The 20,697-nt window shown below is 36.8% G+C and overlaps 1 protein-coding gene across 1 annotated transcript in view; it reads right to left on the bottom strand.

Moving 5' to 3' along the window:
• Positions 1-20,697, bottom strand: part of LOC145687791 (glycerophosphocholine cholinephosphodiesterase ENPP6-like) — a 202,723-nt gene that overhangs the window by 79,919 nt on the left and 102,107 nt on the right. Inside the window, exon 6 of the mRNA XM_081761224.1 lies at positions 16,661-16,798. Within this exon, the coding sequence (XP_081617350.1) occupies positions 16,661-16,798 (138 nt within the window). The remainder of the gene's footprint in view (positions 1-16,660; positions 16,799-20,697) is intronic.

The raw sequence follows: 20,697 nt of genomic DNA on the forward strand, positions 1-20,697 counted from the left end.
GGCACGGTATGACAAAAATTATCCCAGGCCCGAATATCATGTACGTTGAAAATTTGATCGAAATCTGTTGGATGGTTCAAGAGTTGTTCTATTTATTTTTATATATTAATCTCCCCTTCTCTTATCCTCTCCTATGTTCTACCGTCAAAGTGAAAATATTAAAACACAAGTTTCTAGGCCCGAACGTCGTCTATGTTGAAAATTAGATCGAGATCGGTCAGGTGGTTCAAGAGTTGTTAAGTTTTATTCATTTTTATAGATATCTCCCCTCCCCTCCTCCTAACCCTACGTTCTACCATCAAAGGGATATGATAGAAACCACCCCAGGTCCGAACCTCATCTATGTTGATAAATTGATTAAGATCAGTTCGGTGGTTTAAGCGTGATGAAGTCACCAAGACAGCATTTTTATTTTTATTTTTTTACATAGTCCCCCCTTCCCCTTCCCTACATTGTGCCGTCAAGGCAAAAAATGAAAACATCCCAGGTCCGAACCTTATCTATATTGAATGTTTGATTGATTGGGATCAGTCGGATTGTTCAAGAGTTATTAAGTTTTATTCATTTTCATATATTTACCCTCCCCTCCTCTTCCGCAAGTTCTAATATCAAAATGAAATAACAAAAAGCTTCCCAGGTTCGAATTTCATCTATGTTCAAAATGTGATTGAGAACGATCGGGTAGTTCAAGAGTTATTCACCACCGAACATTGTCACTTTTGTTTTTATATTTATAGCTGTTATGTATCTTCCCCCTCCTCTCCATCCTCTACGTTATTCCGTCAAAGTGAAATGGTAAAATCCATCCCCCGCGTTAATCGAGACGGGGACATATAGCCTCATTGCTGACGTCCCCATTAATCCCCCTACTCATACCCTTTAGTGTGTTTAAGTTAGTTTTTTTTGTCTTCAGTTGCAAATTTCTAAGTTATTTTTCTTTGTTTCAAAATTCTCGCATTTCTTGTGTGATAATACAAGTTAATAATCTTTGACTTGTTTTATATTAATAATCTGAGTTGTTCTTAAACCTTTGGTTTCCAATTTTGTTTTGTCTCTACACCAAACTACAGATATGACAAATTTAATTCTCATACTTTACATTTGATTTCAAAGCGGTCGCCATGAACCTCTTAAAAGCAATTTTTCCGTCACGAAACACCCAGCAGAGGGCGTATGATATCGTCTACAGCAATGAGAGGAAACTCTGCCTTGTTACGTGACGTCACATGAAGCACGTTCCGTTCAAACACCTAAGCAAAGCTATCCTTTTGCTTCTGGTGTGAAAATGACTCACTACGAAGCATCTGTTAAAAGCAGCGTGATTGCTTTAATTGAGCATGCGGGCATGAACTATAGCGAGGCAGGCGCGAGATGTGGTGTTAACCGTGCTACAGCACGGAGGTGGTGGAGGAGATATGAGGAAACAGGAGATGTAAGACGTAAAAGAGGAAGTGGGCGACAAAGAGTTTCCTCTGCCGAAGAAGACCAGAGTTTAATTGCCCAATGCCGTGAGCACCCTTTCATGTCTGCCGACAGTTACGAGAGGAAACCAATTTCCCAGGCAATGTTACGACTGTCCGTCGTAGACTCAAATCCTTTGGTTTGAGATCATAGAGGATAGCTGTTAAGGAGCGACTAACAGAAGACCACATGGTTGACCGTCTGGCGTTTGCACAGTTAAATATTGTACGTGTGTGGGACGAGGTCGTTTTCACGGACGAAAAAATATTTTCCAGTGCACACTTCGGGCCGAAGCGTGTTTACCGCCCCCCTGGAAAAAGGTATGCCTCTGAATACGTTTCCCGTTCTGGTCGAATGGGACATGTAACTGTCCACTGTTGGGCATGGATATGCAAGGCTGCAAATTTCGGAGGAATCTACAGGATTCCTTGTCGCCTAAACGCCCACAAGTATGTGGAACATCTGGATGAAACGCTTCCGGAAATAAAAGCTCATGTAGGTGACGGCATATTATATTTGCAACAGGACAATAGCTCGATACATAATTCAAATGTGGTTCAGACATGGTTGCAGAGGCAACCTGATGTCGAAATAGTTGACTGGGTTCCTCATGGAGCAGATCTGAACCCTATTGAAAATATGTGGGCCTCTGTTGCAAGAACATTGCGGGAAACCTGGTCGAACAATCCTCCACGAACATCTAATGATCTTCGGCAGCGTGTTGAAGATGCGTGGTCGATCTGTTGCACCCAACGCTATATCTCTCGCCTGGTGGATTCAATGCCACGGCGTATGGCAGCTGTAATCGAGTCCCAAGGGGACTATACACACTATTAATAAATGCTCGCCCACAACACCATCAGCCCTCTCGAGGGCTACCTAATTCGACCCACTTATTAACAAAATGTTATGAAATACATTACGCGACACCAGTGAATGTAAGTGTCTCAGTATGTTCTGCATTAATAAAGAGGCTAACGTGTGAGACTTGGTGGCCGAGTAGTATTATGCTTGCTATGTAAACCAAAACCGCCTGTAACAGTGGTTCGAATCTAGTGAAGAAGACCCCTACTTTTTATCACCAGGGATATTTGCAATACGCCTTCTGCTATATCCGCCTTCGTACGGTCTATTATATGACACATAATGTGGACCGCCATAAGTTTTTAGTTAGTAAACAATTTATAAATATATGAACAAATACCTAGGTATATTAGAGTAACAATGGAATATAGTACTTTCGTCCGACTGACGTCGCTCTGCAAATGTTCATTGTATTACACCGGAAGATGAATTAAATAAAGACTGGAAAATTTGATATAAAAATTGATACGTAATAAGTTAAAGACAAAATATGTAATTATAATCTCATATTTGAAACTAATTTCGACTACAATTAATTCTCTACCTGCTTTCATAAATAATCCAAACCAAACTTCGAGGTTTGGAATTCACAAACTAAGTGTAGCTAAAAGAAAAAAGTAACAAGAAGAGCAGAGATTCGAACCCACGACCACCAGCGTAACAATTCCTTTCACTAACCCTTCATCTATCAAACCATGACGTGAACATGACTTTTGTAAGTTATAAATTTGTATCCAAGAAACACCATTAAGCGTATGTGCAACTACTGCTTTGCTCTTTTTCTCTTCAAAATCGTAACATGTTTAGGACGATTCGTTTCGTTTTCCATTAGAGTTTCGAAAGAGATTATTTGTGGTTGAGTGTAGGATCTTTAGTTTCCTTTAACCGACACTTCTAGCAAATACAACTTAATTCACACAGCAGTTAAAAAAAACTCGTACTGCCTTAGAAAGTATTCCTAAAAGCAGAAGCTGCATCATGCATCCTGAACAGTGACGTAACTAACGGCAGTGCCTTGAGGGAGCCCAGAGTAAAACGGGGCCCATTCAAAAATTCGTAATTCCACTATTTTTCCCCGATGTCTAAAATGAGACTACTTTAGCCTCACATGAAAAAGAAGCTGTGGAGGGAACTGCGAAGTCTACTGAAAAGATTTATCACGTCCTTGCAGCAACAACTTTAAGTTTTCGAACAGTAATGAAGAACAAGATTGATTGAAATTTTCACTTAGAATGAAATAACTAAAAATTTAATCTTATATAACTCTCATTGATAGTAGTGTTCCGTATTTGTTTAGACGCCTATTCCTTTATAACTTTACCTATGGTGCATGGGGTCCTTGGTTCGATCCCAGCTCACGCCGAATGAACTTTATTATGGAGAAACACCGTGTGCATGAGTGTCCTCGGGTTTTTCCCATTTCCTCCCACTTTTTTCATTAAACAATTTCATTTATTTCTCACCATTACTCTCTCCATTAGCATAGTCGGCATAATCGTGGGACGTAAAAATTAGATATTTCATTTCATTTTTCTTTTATAAGTGTATATCACTTTTCCTGTGACGAGAGCAACATCTAAGCGAGTATTCAGTGAATTAAACCACTATATTCATAGCACAATAGTACAGAATGAAGTTTAGCTCTTTGGCAATCTCCATCATGCAGAGCAAAAAAAGCCAATACATTGATATTGAAACAGTAGTTAACGAATTCCTCTGCGAAAAAGATCACCCGTACTGTTGTGTTTCAGATGATAATTTATAATTATACTTAGTTGGTTGAAATTTCTCCATAGTTGTGGGGGCGAGATACTAAAAAAATCCCTACCAAGAGGTGAAGGTGACATGTAAAAGTAGTCAAATACGAACGAAATTAGTGTCGAATTCATTTGCAAAGATGAAAAGTGACACTGTGGATGCTGCGTAAGTCCAAAATAAGCCTTGGTTGGCTTCGAGTTGACAATGGGAGGGTGACAGGAATAAAGAATCGAAAATATCCTATATTTGTGTCGAATGGATAGTTTTCGGGATCACTGACATAAAAGGTGATATTTCAGATGTGTATATGTCCAAGGTTGGCCATATTGAAATGGGGTCATAGGAAGAACCAGTAAATACTTCAGAACAGTTCCTTTTTGGTGCGTTTCAAGACACTGAGAGTGAAAAGTGATAATGCACAAATCACATTCTGAATTATCGGAGATATGACTTCTGGGGAAGTGTCGTTGCTCCAGGGAGGCATTACTAACTGATCAGTCGCTAAAATCGTCACTGTTTTGCAGGGCCGTAGAATGAATTTTATTTCAGCGATCGAAAGCTTGACAGGAATTTATTTCAGCGATTGAGGGCATATTTTACTAAAATGTCTATCATCCAGGGGCGGATCCAGGATGATTGTTTGGGAGGGGCGGTCGTTCGAAGTCAAATCAAGGTAAGAGCGGATTGCAAAAAAGAAAAAGAAAAGAAAAAGAAAGAATAGAAAAGAAAGAAACAAATTTAGAAAAGGAGAAGTAGCTCTTCTGCAGAATTAACATTCTTAAGAAAGTAAGGCCTATCTATTTTAGGTTTTAATTTAAGTTTATAATACAAAGATTAAAAAACACTTAGGATATGTTTTATTTTTAAAATAAAAAGTATAAAAAGTTCCCTATTCTGGGGGAAGCGATCACCCCAAACACACTCCCCTGGATCCGCCCCTGCTATCACCATCTATAAAATTAGATATATATATACAAAAAAAGTAGTGATTTCGTGGGGGCAAAAGCTCTGGATTGCCAAGACCTGCATCCTGTGTATGTCCCTGCTGCTCTGAATTGTCAAATGCTCGTCTTCAAAGGTAAGACATAAAATGTAAATAATAAACGTGGAACATAGAGTACAATATAAATAGAAAATATGTTATAATTAAGAAATAGAAAATAATTATAAAATAAAGTTGAAGGACAATTTTAAAAAAATCAATAATACTTGAAAGTAAAATATACTTTTAAAACAATTTTGCATTTATGCAGGACTACAAACAGTGAGGAGTGCCATGTAAATTTAGTAACAAATATAATATTGGAAAATTATTTCGAATTAAACTAGCTGTGACTACATTACTTCAAACTTGAACTTGTGGAATATACAGTATGAGCGTATCTCAAATAAAATAATCAATAAGAATGGTCTTGATTGGAAGCTCGGACCATCCACGTAGGAGTTACTTACATTAACCATTCACCTAACAGACAATGACGCACAGGGCTTGGCACTACTTTATCAGATGGTTCTATCAAATGTCACTTAATTAAAACAATAGTAACAAATTTTAAAGCTTTAGAAAGTGTCCTGAAGAAGAGGAAGTTCATTTTGCACATTGTAATTAAGTTACAAGAGGTTTACATCCTATCTGAACGGCGCATCTACCGAGTCAACTTTTGGAATATCCCCTTAAGGTAGCTTTCAACGCAGCTAAGGGAAACGTATGGGAACCAGTAATAGAATTCTCCGTAGCAGAATGGATCAAGTCATGGTTCGGTAACCACAAGGTTCGTGGTTCGAAACCCGTCCCCGAAATCAGATTTTTTAAAATCTTAATTCCTCAGTTCTGAAGATCTTTCTCTCCTTTCGTAATCATCTGATGCTCTAAAAAGAGTTCTCCACATTAATTCGACAACTGCCTAATGTGATCCTCGCAGTTCGAAAACTTCCCTTCTTATCTTTCTCAAAATCAGAATTTTCGTCATAATACGAATGCTGCCCGATCATTTTTTCCCCAATTCTAAATCTGTGTATACAAATCATCCCTCTCTGTCTCCATACTTGAATCCCTCTCTCTCTCTCTCTTTCTCTCTCTCTCTCAATGTCACCCAGGAAGTCATATGGCTTGAGATCAAACCTTCGACTCTTGAAACCAAATTTAAGCTCTTTAGCAATGTGCTATCGTAGCTCTATAGGTTTGTTGTTAAAACCAGTGTCTTTTAGACTTTATTCGGGGGGGGGGGGGGAAGGAAGAGATTCTCCGGCGACATAAGATTTTCACTTTTTATTAGTGTATTACTATACATTTGATCAAAAAATACGTAGTTATGAAGCTCAAGAGAGGGGGAATTACACCCTCCTGTCCTGCCCAAATGACGCCCCTGAAACATTTGCTTGCACTTACTGAAAAGAAATTAAATGAATCATTGAATAAAACTCGTTTCTGTCCGTAGATATTTTAGAGCTCTTGGCAATTTCCATAGATTTTTTTAGGGAGCATCTTACTAGCTTGCACTCTTTAAAGAAAGAAAGGAATGGAACTAAAGATATTTATGAAGCTCTGGGAAGATTGTGTGACTTTCCTTTAATTTAGGCTCTTAAAAATATTTCAGAACAAACGAATGGAAAAGACTGTTTTAAAGCTATAACGTTGTAAACTTGATTCCTGTTTCCTTTTCAGCTGAATGGAAAGAGTGTACTACGTCACACACACTGCTTTAGACAAGGAGAGGTGGAGGACGGGGAGGAGTTGGAATAAATACTACAAGCAACTAATCGATTGATACATGTATTGCGGGAATGCATAAGAAAACTGGGCAAGAGTTTGTTATTCATTTGGACTTAGAATTTTTGTAACAAATTTTATGCCGCGGACTGTACACTGGGCAGATATGTACGAGGTAGATATTTCTCCACTGTAAGAAGTAAATGGACAACAGTTTGGTGTTGGCAACATTGGTGACAAATGAACATCGTGAGGCACAGTTGATGGATGGACGCAGGGTTCTTTTTCTCTGTGCAGAAAAAAACTTGATTTCTTAGAGCAAAAGTTGGTTTTCACTTATGTCTTTGTAAGCTTATATTTGTAATAAGCACTGAATTTTTGAAAACTTATGTATGTTGCATGAAAGTGTAGTTCTTTACCAATAATTTCATTTATGTTCAATTGTCCTGCGTGGAGTAATTTCTCAGTTATAGGAATTAATGATCCTGAAGTTCGGTTGGGGCACATTAGCACACATGCATGTGGGGTAGATTGGTACGGACCAATGTACACTCACTGCTCTGTACTAATCTACTCCTTCCATTTGTAATTATAAGGGTAGACTACTCTTTGTGCATTTCCCATGTATCATAGTTTTCATTGTAATTAACATAAGTAGAAAAGTTACTAATAATATAGGCTATCTTTTGTGTGATCGCTTGATTTCCGTAATCAAAGCATAAATATAAATAAGCCAAAATAATACGAAAAACTTTCCTTTTATTATATTTCCGACTTTCCGGAACTATAGGTATAACAGATAGGTACACAAACTTTCGAATGGACAATTGTTTAACCATTTAGAAGCCATAATAGCAAAAAGGTGAAGATTCGTCTTCAAGTCATAAATAACATGCGAGTGATTTTAATAGGCACATGTCTAACAAAATAAACCTCAAATATATATTTGTACATGGACGCTAAAAGTCAGCATATAGTAAGCGTCATATTTATTCGACTTTCAGCAACCTATTTGAAAGTTATTCGGTGAAGTTCTTGAAACTTTAATATTATTAAGGTAACCAAGAAAGTTCTGTCACTTTGTTAGGCCTTTGGTGAGGGTCGTGAGTATGCGGACAGTGCACCGGCGGTTTAACAAGTTTAAAGACGGTGACGAAACACTGGAAGACGCACCATGTGCCGGAAGACTAACACATGTACAAAACGATCTTCATGCAGCAATTAAGGCGAACAGTGGCCAGACATGTAAGGAACTGGGACTACAGTTCAGTGTGAGTGAAGAAACCGTTCGGCAGCACCTCCATCAACTTGGGAAGCACTACAAGTTGGATCGATGGGTACCACATGATTGGATCCGGGCCAGAAGGCAACGCGAGCAGATACCTGTGTTTCTTTGCTATCTTGTCTGAGGAAGGAAACATTTCTGAACAGAGTTGAGTTGATTTTGAGTTTAACGTCCCTTTTCAGCAACGAGGCTATATGAGACGTGGACCTACTGATTAACGTGGAATCCGAACCACATGAGCTCCCGCCGGGAATCGAACCCGGGTCTCCCGCGCCAAAGGCACGTACGCTAACCGCTTAGCCACGGAGGAGCTCCATTTCTGAACAGAGTGTTGACATACGATGAGAAGTGGTCCTGTACGAAACTTCACGGCGCCGTCATCACAGGTTAGCATCCCATGAACCGGTTCAAAAACAGCCGGAACCAGCATGTACCAGAAGAAGGTCCTCCTGTGTGTTTGGTGGAATGCTCGTGGCATCGTGCGTTGGGAACTGCTACCAACTTGTCAGAGCATTAATGCAACTGTGGACTGTCAGCAGTTGGTTTGTATTCAAGAACAATACAAAACTATGGAGCCAGCACATCTGAATCGCAAAGGGGTCCTCCTGTTACAGGGCAACGCTAAGCCTCGCGTGGCCAGGATGACCCAGACATCATTCTGTGCCTTAGATGGGAAACACTACTGCATTCATCATACTCCCCGGACATTGGACATCCGATTATCACCTGTTCTACAGTAATGGAATCCATGGCCTCCCAGAACGTTGGCAGAAGTTCCTCGATGCTGATGGGACTATTTTTGGTCTTCCAAGGACATCTTAGGTGACATATCGGTGTTCGAAGGTTGTGAGCGAAAACGCGACAGAACTTTCTTGGTTACCTTGGTAATAACAAAGCTCCGCCTCGTTTGGAGACAAGGGGTACGCTCGAACCAAAAGTATAATATCTTTTCCAGTTGGTAGTTGAGGTAGGAAAAATTTCAAAATTTTGTAAAACTGTAGATAGCTCTTGGATTATTTATTTTTATTTTTCCTTATAGAGGCAGAACCTCATTTATAGTACGTTTTTATTTTTGTAAATAGCTTGGGGAACTTTTAAATTTTGATGAGAACACAAGCAAGCATTGGACTTTTTATCTTATTTATTTATTTATTTATTTATTTATTTATTTTTGTAACAGGTTGAACTAGATCTATTGAATTACTGTAGATTCTTACAAATCTTCACATTCTTTTTATGAAACATGTTTTATTTTTCATTTTCGCTGCTGTAGGTCCTTAATACTATTGTTAAAATACTTGAGTTTGTGGAAGTTTAATATAATATTATATCTCAAAATATTACATGGAAAAATAAAAAAAAAATATGTTATTTCTATTGTGCAAAAAGTCTGTGCGATATTTCACATTGCTCGTATCAATCTGCCCTAAGCCAATACCAATCTGCCCCTACATGGGGAAGATTGGTACAGATTGCAGACCTTTTGTAAAATGTAATTTACTCCAAGTAGGACATTAGTAGAAACAATATTGTACATTCTAAATGTAGCTAAAGAATCACAGTTAGGTAGGAAAAAATCATGTTTCTCAAGCTGACGATACGTTCTAAAATCTCGGGTAAGTGAAAAACGTACTAATGTCCCCCCTCTCCCCTATATAATATTATGGGCAGCCATGGATAACAAACGCTTGTTTGGACCATTTTCCTTTGACAATGTTTTGAATCAACATCGGTGCTTGGACATGTTGCGGAATTGGTTTGTCACCCTTTCGGAAGAATATGAAATTAATAAAACATGTTGGTTTAAGTAAGATGGGGCACCTGCCCAATATGCTATTATATAATACGCGCATATGTTCACTAGATATTTCTTGAACGCTGGATTGGTCATCGGTCACTCGAGCTGTTGGCGTCACTTGCCTGGCGACCATGAATCCCAGACCTCACAATATATGATAGTGCACTCTCGGGAATCATAAAGAGTATTGTGGTAGAGCAACATTACGATACTACTGACAAACTGAAAGATGCTGTGAGATAAACTTTCACTCATGTTATGTCAGAATTGCTTCGAAAAATGTTACAAAGAACTTGGCGGCGTATTATTCTTTGTAATGAAAATGATAGTGCACAGACTGATCTCTTCGATCATTAATTGTTTATAGCACATGAGGATATCACTACTTCATTGTAAAAGATCATCATACATTAATAGCAATATCAACGCTAGAGAACATTTGTTCATTTGTTTACGTATAATGTGTGTAATGGGACTTTGTGGCCATCCTGTAGAATGTTCGTTTCGTATCAAATTCTGTAGCCTAATTGTTGTTTGCTAGTCGATATTTATGTTATACACCGAGTTATTCAATCTCGTTTTTCCATCGTTTGCTATTTTATCATTTTGTTTGTATCAATCTATGTACGAATCTTAACACCCATAGATCTAATGATTTCTGTAATACCTTATAACACTGATTTGTTTATTTTATGAATGTAGAATGTAAAATGCTTAATTATTTATTCGTCACTAAAAAGATAAAGGGGAAATAAATTGATGCATGTTTTATGAATGTCAATATATTAGAATACTAAGGAAATGCTTTTCTTTTAAGACAATAATAGCTTACATTCCAGCTCAAGAAGTTATAAAGAATAATCCTTTTCTCCAATAACCTAAACATAACATTTTGCATCTTTTGTAGTTCAATATTCCCATTCCCTTCTGCGAATTACGCAACATGCACAACTAACCTGCCAGAACTTGTAAATGACAATGTCGATTCGAACTCCACATAGTGACCAGATGCGATCATAACTTGAGAAGCAGTCTTTTCTAATTTCCGCTGTGAGTCGTTCCGAAAGACACTGATTATTATTGAGGTAAAGAAGTGGAGACATTTCAGGTGAACACGCAATTGGGAGCGCTACAACGAGAATAAACGATCTGTATGAATCCTTGACATGTATAAGGGGATCAACGGGACATTCGAGACATTATAAGGGAATCAAGAATTTAAGAAAGGCTATCAACCTTGTGCTTATATATTAAAGAAAGCTGATGGAACAGTTCTCACTGATACAGATAGCATCCTAAATATATGGGAAGATTTGTTTGACGATTTGCTGAACACGCAGCCAAACACTAATGTGCGGGAAGAAAGGAACCGCAGAACCGTATATTCCAGAACCTAGCTGAATAGAAGTAGAAATCGCTATAAATAAATTAAAGAAACATAAATCTCCGGGTGTAGACGAAATTCCAGTTGAGCTAATTTTAGCTGGAGGCTAAAAATTGTGTAACAAGATACTGATTCTCGTTATCTGGAACAAGGAAGAATTGCCACAAGAGTGCAAAGAATCAATCATTGTTCCAATTCACAAGAAAGGCGACAAAACTGACTGGAATAATTATCAAGGCATTTCTCTTCTGTTAACATCCTATAAAATCATTTCAAACATTCTATTAGTAAGATTGAACCCATACGCAAATGAAATTATTGGAGATCATCAATGCGGATTTAGACGAAATCGATCAACTATCGACCAAATATTTACCATTTGACAAATACTCGAAAAGAAGTGGGAATACAATACTCCAGCACATCAACTATTTATTGATTTTAGAAAGGCTTACGACTCGGTTAGGAGAGAAACATTATACAACGTTCTTACAGAACTTGGAATACCGAGAAAGCTAATTAGATTAATTAAGATATGTTTAAGTGAATCCCAAAGTAAAGTCCGGGTAGGAAAATTTTTGTCCACGAGCTTCCACGTCGAAAATGGCCTGAAACAAGGAGATGCGTTGTCGCCATTATTATTTAACTTTGTGCTGGAATACGCCATAAGGAAAATCAAAGATAGCAACCAGGGCCTAGAGTTGAACGGCATTCACCAGGTTATGGCATATGCTGATGATGTAAATTTAATAGGGGATGATAGGAGAACAGTAGAAATAAATGCAGCGATCTTATTAAACGCTTGCAGGGACATGGGTTTAGAAGTAAATGCAGAGAAAACTAAATACATGGAAGTGCGTCGGCACCGTAATACGGCGAATTATGGATACGTTAAAATATCAAATAATACTTTTGATAAAGTGGATACATTCAAATATTTAGGGTCAATATTAACAGACGAAAACCATATTCACGAAGAAATTAAATGTCGACTAAAAGCAGGAAATTCGTGTTATTCAGTTCAAAATCTTTTGTGCGCGAGAATTTTGAGATATAAAAGGTCCACCCCAGAAACCCTCATATAGGGGTACGTTGGGTCAACTTGAAAATTTTAAATTGCAAAGGCGGACGAGTGATATATCGCTGGAAACGACTCGACAAGAGAAATATTTGCCTAAAGTTTCAAGTCCCTATGTTGACCCCATCCTAAATGGCTAGGGTTCACATTTCGTGTCCATAAAGTCCGTTGCCACCCAGTGTATCTTCGAAACGACTGCGAATATGAGAAAACACAAAAACACGACCATTATTATTTTAAGGGACTTAAATTTTGAGCTATAAAAGGTCCACCCCAGGCACCCCCATATAGAGGTACGTGGATCAACTTAAACATTTTAAATGGTAAAGGGGGTCGAGTTATATATTGTTGGAAAGGTCTCGACAAGAGAAATATTTTGCCGAAAGTTTCAAGTTCCTATATTGACTCCATCTAAAATGGTAGGAATTCACATTTCGTGTCCATAAAGTTCTTTGCCACCCAGTGTATCTGCGAAACGACTATGAATATGAAAAAACGAGAAAAAAAAAACAAACAAAAATAATCGTCATTACTTTAAGGGATTGAAATTTTGTGCTATGAAAGGTAGACCCCAGAACTCCCAAATAGGGGTACGGGAGTAAACTTGAAGATTTCAAATGGAAAAGGGGATCGAGTAGTTTGAACGAGCTCGACAAGTAAATTTTTTGGTGTAAGTTATGAATTGCTAGTTTACCGAAATCAAAAATGTCAGTGTAATCAAATTTCAGATTGAAGTCCTTTGGTGACTTTTAGATATCTATGGCTTGTGAATGAGGTGCTTCTACGTTTTTGTTTTTCTTTTTTAATTTATTTTTAGGCAGGGTGTAAGCGTCGTAAAAAATTTTTTAAAACGAGAAAATGATAATTTATTGGGTTGAGAATTTGTTTCTGTGCATCTTGCTCCAGGTTTTGTAAACCTAGGCGCATGTTGGTATTACACTGTATTGCCACGAGTGTAAGGTTTCAAGACACGGTTATTTCAAAAGTAGGAATAAGAAGTTGTGAAAATATGGACATCGGAAAGAGGGATCAGTACTACCAGAGTGCAGAGAAGTGGTAATCACTACAGGTTTTAAACATATAGGACTAAGTAATTTTCCTGATTGAAAATTAAACAACCCGCATACACAGTCCCAAATTACCTTAAAATTTGTTACATTGGCGTGAATTAACCTTTGCATAAGCATCTTAATGTGTCACTTGTTCATTCTGAGATTTGCCTCTAGGCGCACAAGTCGAAGCACAGTTGACTACACCGGTTGAGTGTTCGGCCAGCCAAGTTATCCATTTGACAGACTTGAGTTGATTTTAAGGTTAGCGTCCCTTTCAGCAGGAGGCTACATGAGACGGGATCTACTGATAAACATGGAATCTGAACCACAAGGTCATTCTTCACTCCCAGCGATGGGGCGAGATTTTAAAAGTAACCAGAAACGATAGATATTAGTGATGAATTCATACTTTTCGAGGTCGCTGAGTTTAACTGTGCCAGTTTTCATTATGTTCAAGTTCATCCTCACCTCTCGGGGTTGGGGTGGGAGAGGATGACTTTTTAAAAATAATCAGATACCCTAGTTAAGTAGTAACTTCTGTAATTAGAGCAAATTAAAGACATTAACATATTTTCTCGCGCTTGCGTGGGAGTCTACGGGTTTCAAGTTCTAAATATTACTTTATTGTGAATCTCTCAAAAATTCCAAAATTTTGCCGCCCTGTGCTCGAGCACAGAATAACATTTACCTAAATACGGGTCTGCTCGTACTCCTATATGGGGGTGTCTGGAGTGGACCTTTTATAGCTCAACATTCAATCCTCTTAAAATAATTATGAACGTGTTTTTGCGTTTTCTCATATTCGCATTCGTTTCGAAGGTACAGGGAGTGGCAAATTTTAAATGAATCATCCGTATAAAACGATAATCATGCCTGTTGTTCTGTATGGTTACGAAACATGGTCGCTTACTTCGAGGGAAGAACGTAGACTGGACGTATTTGAGAACAAGACCCTTAGACGGATATTCGGACCCAAGAGGAATGGGAATGGGGAACGGCGGAAACTTCATAACGATTAACTACATAATTTATACTGTTTACCAAGCAGTTAGGGTCATCAAGTTTAGGAGGCTCAAGTGAGCAGGTCATGTAGTCAAAATGGAAGAAAGTAGGAACACTAGCAAAGTTTTAACTGGAAGACCAATCGGAAAACGACCATTAAGAAGACCTACGCGCAGATGGGAAGACAATATTAAAATGGATCTCGCAGAAATAGGAATATAATGTAGGAACTGGATTCAGTTGGCTAAGGATAGAAGTCAATGGAGAGCTTTTGTGAATGCTCATTGGATTTTCAGGTTCCATAGGCCATAGAGTTAACCCTACAATGCATATTGTATCATATTTGATACAAAATAAATGATGGCTAGTATTAATGTTCAGGCCGTGAGCTGTATCACAAACACATATTGTATCATCTGATATTTCTCCTGAGCACATAGTTCACCATATATCCGGTAGATGTCAGGTAAATGTTTTTCAGTACAAAGAGAAAGAAGTCGTGAACGTGCTTAGCGAAGGTGAGAATAGAAGATTTTATGGGTCGTCTACTCTGAAGGACAAAGAATAGTTTCGAAGTTGCAAAATTTCCAAGTTCATGAAGTAAGTTTCCTAATTGTTTTTACGAATGCTATAATTTGATTTTGTACGAAAGAGGAACATGAACTGTTGATGCATAATGTATCATAAGTGATACAAAGTATTTTTATATTTTAGCACAAAAAATTACTTTAGAACATTTTTCTATTCGGATATTTATTAGAAGTGTCTTATCATATGCCTGTATATTATTTCACTTAAATACAAAAAAATCATGCACTGTAGGGTTAATTAGTTAGTTACGAATACTTGAATCCTCCATAGAAATATCGTTGTTAATACGTTTAGCAGTCGAATTCCATATTCTTTGCACACTTTCTATAACACATTCTTTCCGTCCAATTAGAGTTGCGAACCTTTCCGTTTTTATCAAAACAATCCTATTTTGTCCTTTTGCCCATGTCTCTCCTTGGCGGTATTTCCCGACCTTTCCACTCGGGATAGTTTGCAGGAAATATTTACATAAAATATCTAATTTTGGCAATAAATAAATGAATAAAAGCTCTTCTGTGCACCATCCAACGAAAAGGGATTTTCACTTTATAATAAATTTGTGACACCAAAAGTCTCATTTCCAACCTTATCAAAGTAAAAATGTCAACAGGGAATATGAGTGATTTTTTTTAAATCTTGTGAAACATCGAATATACTTAGAGTTATGAAAATTGTACTTGTTGTTTCAGTGAGCAATGCTGTAATTTAGTTATTGTTTTCTTGATAATGAGAGAAACAAAATAAAACCTATGAAACTTGCTGTGAATTGATTGGAAACTAAATTGTGTAGAAAGGAACTTCATGTAATCTGTACGGAACGAAAAAGCACCATTGATCCCAGTAAAATGTAAAGCAACGCATAAATTTATTCAAGAATAACAAGAACAAACTGGCATGCATTGGTGTTGTGCTAGGTACCTAATGATTTCTTTGTGTCAGGTGCCAAATGTGTCTCAAATTTTGACTTCGTAAAGATGCTAACCCATTCTGCCTTCATAATTCTTCACGTCAAATATAAAACAATACCTATTGCATTAATAAAAATAAAATCGAGAAAATTGACACGTCTAATCACAAAGAAGAAAATGGATATGAAGCTATCAGGGTTTGTTAAATCGACCTGCAACTACTCACACAATAGACAACCGTTCAACTAGTGGGAAGATCTCATTCAAAATACGCTTAATGCGGTAATTTGTTTATATAAAGCAAAAGCAGCAGCACACTTTTAAATTCAACGAAGTGTTCTTCCTTATCAATAATACCTGTTCATTTTACTTTAGTCTGCCAGTGACATTTAGAATGCTTTTAACATAAGTATCTAAATGTGTTGTAGACTAACCGTGTAATTATATTACGATCAAACCGACAGTTGTTCAGTTTCAGTTATGAACACATTTTCCAACATGACTACAGATCGTTTGCAGAAACGCATTATTTCAACTAGGCCGACCCTTCCTGTCTTTTTATTTTGCACAGTTTCATAGCTTACAGTTTATTTTAAAAACGAAAGGGAGATTAAGAATAATGATCCACTTCAACATCCTGTATTGGAGTCTGTAGGCTCTATTGCCTTGCTTGTACTGAACCTCAACGTTCACTCAAGAGAAAGAATCTCAAAATGGAAACCTTAATAGATAAAGCAGAATACTTAGGATTGCCAACTTTTATGCTTACCTTTTTACTCATCTCATCTGCTTGTAATTGAGTTAAAAAATATTCCATTATTCTGTCGGTTTCCTTTAAAGTTTCCATGATTTCGTAAGAATGAGGCCCGTATGTATGACCATCATGATCAATCTTATCCCAGTATACCTATTGAGAACAAAATAGCATTATAGTTTATTCTACAACTGATCTAAAAATCAGCATACTGGATAATTGAATAAATGACATAAGATAGGTAGTGTAATTTATATTTGGAAAAGTTTTCCTTCTGATTTTAACTTGAACTTACAGATTGTAATATAGCATTTAGAACGTTAAAAGAAAAATCATACGTAAGCTAGTTACAACATTTTTAAAGAATAAAATGCAGCTCTAGTATATTTGGCAACTAGACAGAAATTTGCAAAACATGTTTCTGTTTTCAATAGGAGGACGAGGGTCTGTGGATTCTTTTCCTTAAACAATTCTCAAAATTATGAAAAATAATGTAAAAATTTATACTTGTAGCATTCTAATATTTAAAAAGTACTATAAAAATGAGATTAGTGTCTTTACGATATTCAGTGTATCAAACGTGTCGCACCGTGCATCAATCGAAGGTTAAACGCATTTACGTGTGATACGTGACACTTTTCTGTGTATTTTTAGCTTTCGGATTTAACAACAGTGACATAGGTTAAAAATTGTAATACGTGTAAACGTAGGTAATTGAATACGTTACGAAGTACTTCAGTACATAAAATAATCCATTACAAGAAAGATAAATAAAACTTAATGATAAGTTTACATATGCCTTATGAACACGACACTAATAGGCACTAGCAGAACACCAACAACAAAGATTACAACTGACAGAACTTAAGCCATTATCAAATCACACTGTAATCTAATAACTTTGTGTTTATTACAAAATAAATACAAATATTACTTAAAAAGTAGTTAATAAGAAACCAAGACAATATGATAAGTCATCGATTACCGTTGAGTTCATTTTTCTAGTCGCTGCATTAACCTAGATTTTTTGGTAATTCATATTCTGGCCATATTGTAATTTCTATGGGTGGCTACACGGAAAATTCTTCTGATTTGTATTTTCGGGTGTAGAATAATATTACTTATTATTGTGGTAAGCTACGTTTCATTATTTCTTTTCACTTACGAAAAAGGAAAATGGTTAGCTTTTGTATAATTTTTAGTACTTTTGTAGAATTTTGTATAATTCCCTTTAAGGAGCGAATTATACAATAGATCCTTCTAGTGTTCATAATTCATGTCTGTTTGTGATTCGAAATTTGAATTGGCTGGAATGTTGTAGGCTCACCGCTGAGTAGTTGTTAAGAATGCAAATTATCCTGTTATTATGTGCATTATTATAGATGGAAATTTCTGGCACTTTTTATTCTTGCTAACTTTGGTTTTGTTGTGGCCTTTAACTGTTTTGTTTCTACCGTTACTATGGTAACAAGAGTTGGTCTGTTATTAACGATTCTTCGAATTATATAGAATTCGCTCCTATGATAGTGGTACGCTCCATTTGTTTGCAATAGATAGGATTATCTCGGCCAAGTTCGTTAATGGACTCAATTCATTAACATTTTAATGGATAACGGCAAATTTAACAGTTACTATGTGTACCTCATATCCCATAAATGTACGCAAAGTCTTGAATTTCGTTTTTGTAATACATGCCTAAAGTGATTATTCTGGCCAAGTTCATTAATGGAATCATTTCGTCTACATCTTAAACGAATAACGGTGACTATCTATATCACATATCCCATTTATGTAAGTTTCTCGTGATCCGTTTTACTGTCTTTACCAGAGTTTATTTTTAGTAGTTTATCTTGTGTAGCTACATCTTGTTTGCGTTAGCTAATGCGAATGAAAAGATACGAGTTATGGTCATTTAATAGTAATGAGTAATAAAAAATATATTTTGTAGGAAATATCCAATTGTTAGGGCTCTCAGATTTTCTAACTAAAAGCCCGTCCTATGAAAATTTACAGTATAGTCATAGTTACGCCTTTGCTTTTTGTTGAAATGTCAAAATTAATTAAATAATAGGTAAACATTCACCAAACTCGATTGACTGAAAGTAGTATTTGTATTATTTGAGTATCGATAACTAACAAAAGTGGTATTTTAACTATTGTATGAACGATACTAACTTATGTTTTGTATAGAAACAGAACATTTGAAGTTTTTAACAGTTTGGAGGGAGAGGAAATTCAGAAGATATAAATTCGTGATTATCCCGGTGTTAGGGTTAGATCGGTTGTGGTTGATGCATTTCGAACAAGGTGTTGTTTAACTGTTTATCGGACAAAGTGTTAGTTTGTAAAATATACCATTGAAAAGCGTAACTATATTTATATTTGTAATATATTGATGTCGTAATAGAAGCTTGTTTATTGATAAATTGAGCCAAAAGTGACTGTAATGATGGTAAAAGCATTGAATGAAGTACGTGTGGTCAGAAACTATTATAAGTATTAAATATTGTGGAATTGAAAAGAAGTTTACATTTATTGATAAATAAGCGCTATCGTCAGCATTGGCCGAGAACAGAGAAATACCAACGTTTCTGTCGTGATGGGATTGCCAGCAAACGAAGAGTTGCGGACTTATGCGCGCCAAACATACCAGCTGAAAAGTTACACGAGTTGAAGCTACGTGTGTTAGAACATTATGGCCAAAAGATGTATGAAATTGCAAAAAGATATAAATTTCACAACTAAATAATTAGAATACATATCAATAATACAATTTGTGATGGCTTTACGGAATCAAAGAGCTTATTGCAATTTTGAATCCTGTTTAGACCATTCATTGAAGAACCAATTCATTTTTGGATTGAAGAAAAATATGTAAGACGACAAATGTTATCAGCAAAATCGCTTATGTTTCAGCAAGCTGTAGCTATAGCAATTACGATAAAAATACTGAAGAACAGACGGCGCTTTTTCAATGGTCCAGGTTTGCAGTAGCAGAAGATTGGAAAGATCGTCAGGCAGCAATTGAAATAGAAAGAAAGGAACAGAAATCAATCTGGAAGCACATCGTATGCTCGCAGTTTACGTAGGAGCATGAATCAACAATATATATATTCAACGTCTTCAGACTCGACCGGATAAAAGAAAGGAAGATAGTCACGTGCAATATGTGCCAAAGAGCACATGTAAGAGGAGAATGTCTGGCTTATGGCAAGCATTGCTTCCGATGTACAGGGCTTCTTCATTTTGCTCCTGTGTGTGTCTTGCAGTTCGTGGATGATGAGATAAAACAACTACAGGTTTAAATCTGCAAAAATAATGGTGACAAAGATAAAATGTCCGGTTCAAGTGTAGAGTCAATCCATTTTGTGATCAAGCATGTGCCGCTCGATCATCTCCAAAAAATCTAATTTTTTCATGAATGTTTATACTATATCAGGGTACTTCAAAATCACAATTAATTATTTTTTAAAACATCTCGTAGCGACGCAGCTTCTGCCGCCATTTTGCGTTTTCTCGATTTCAGGCGTTTACGTTGTTTCGAATATCTCAGCACGTATTTGTCCTAGCAAATTGAAACTTGCTGGGCGTGTACAACTTACGCAGAGCTAAAACTTTGTCCTCCTAACATTTTTGCCTAAAACCACTTGAAAGGGGCGAAATCAGGGCCTATAGTAGCAACATTTTTGGACAATGAAGACATGTTTGGAAAGAGGAAACAACTGACGTAGAGGTCTGAATTTTTCTGTGCACGTAGTACGGGGTCATATGTTTATACGTAAAAATTTGCAGACTTGTAGCTGCTCCCAAAGGTCTGACAAAATATCGTAAAGTTGGAGAATTATGCCAATTTGTCATATTTCACTGTCCAATATCTCCAATGGGCCTGGATAAAAATAAAATTTTGGGAATAGTTACTCCTTTACTATACCATAACACAGAACAAAGCGCGTTTTGTGTTTTTGAGCAAAAGGGGGTCAAAGTATTAAGGAATGACGTCATACTCGAAGACTTTTCTTGCCTTCTGCTGATACTGGTATTCTTCACCAGTA

Source organism: Thermobia domestica, chromosome 6, assembly GCF_964235325.1.
Source record: "Thermobia domestica chromosome 6, izTheDome1.hap1.1, whole genome shotgun sequence".
Classification (NCBI taxonomy): domain Eukaryota; kingdom Metazoa; phylum Arthropoda; class Insecta; order Zygentoma; family Lepismatidae; genus Thermobia; species Thermobia domestica.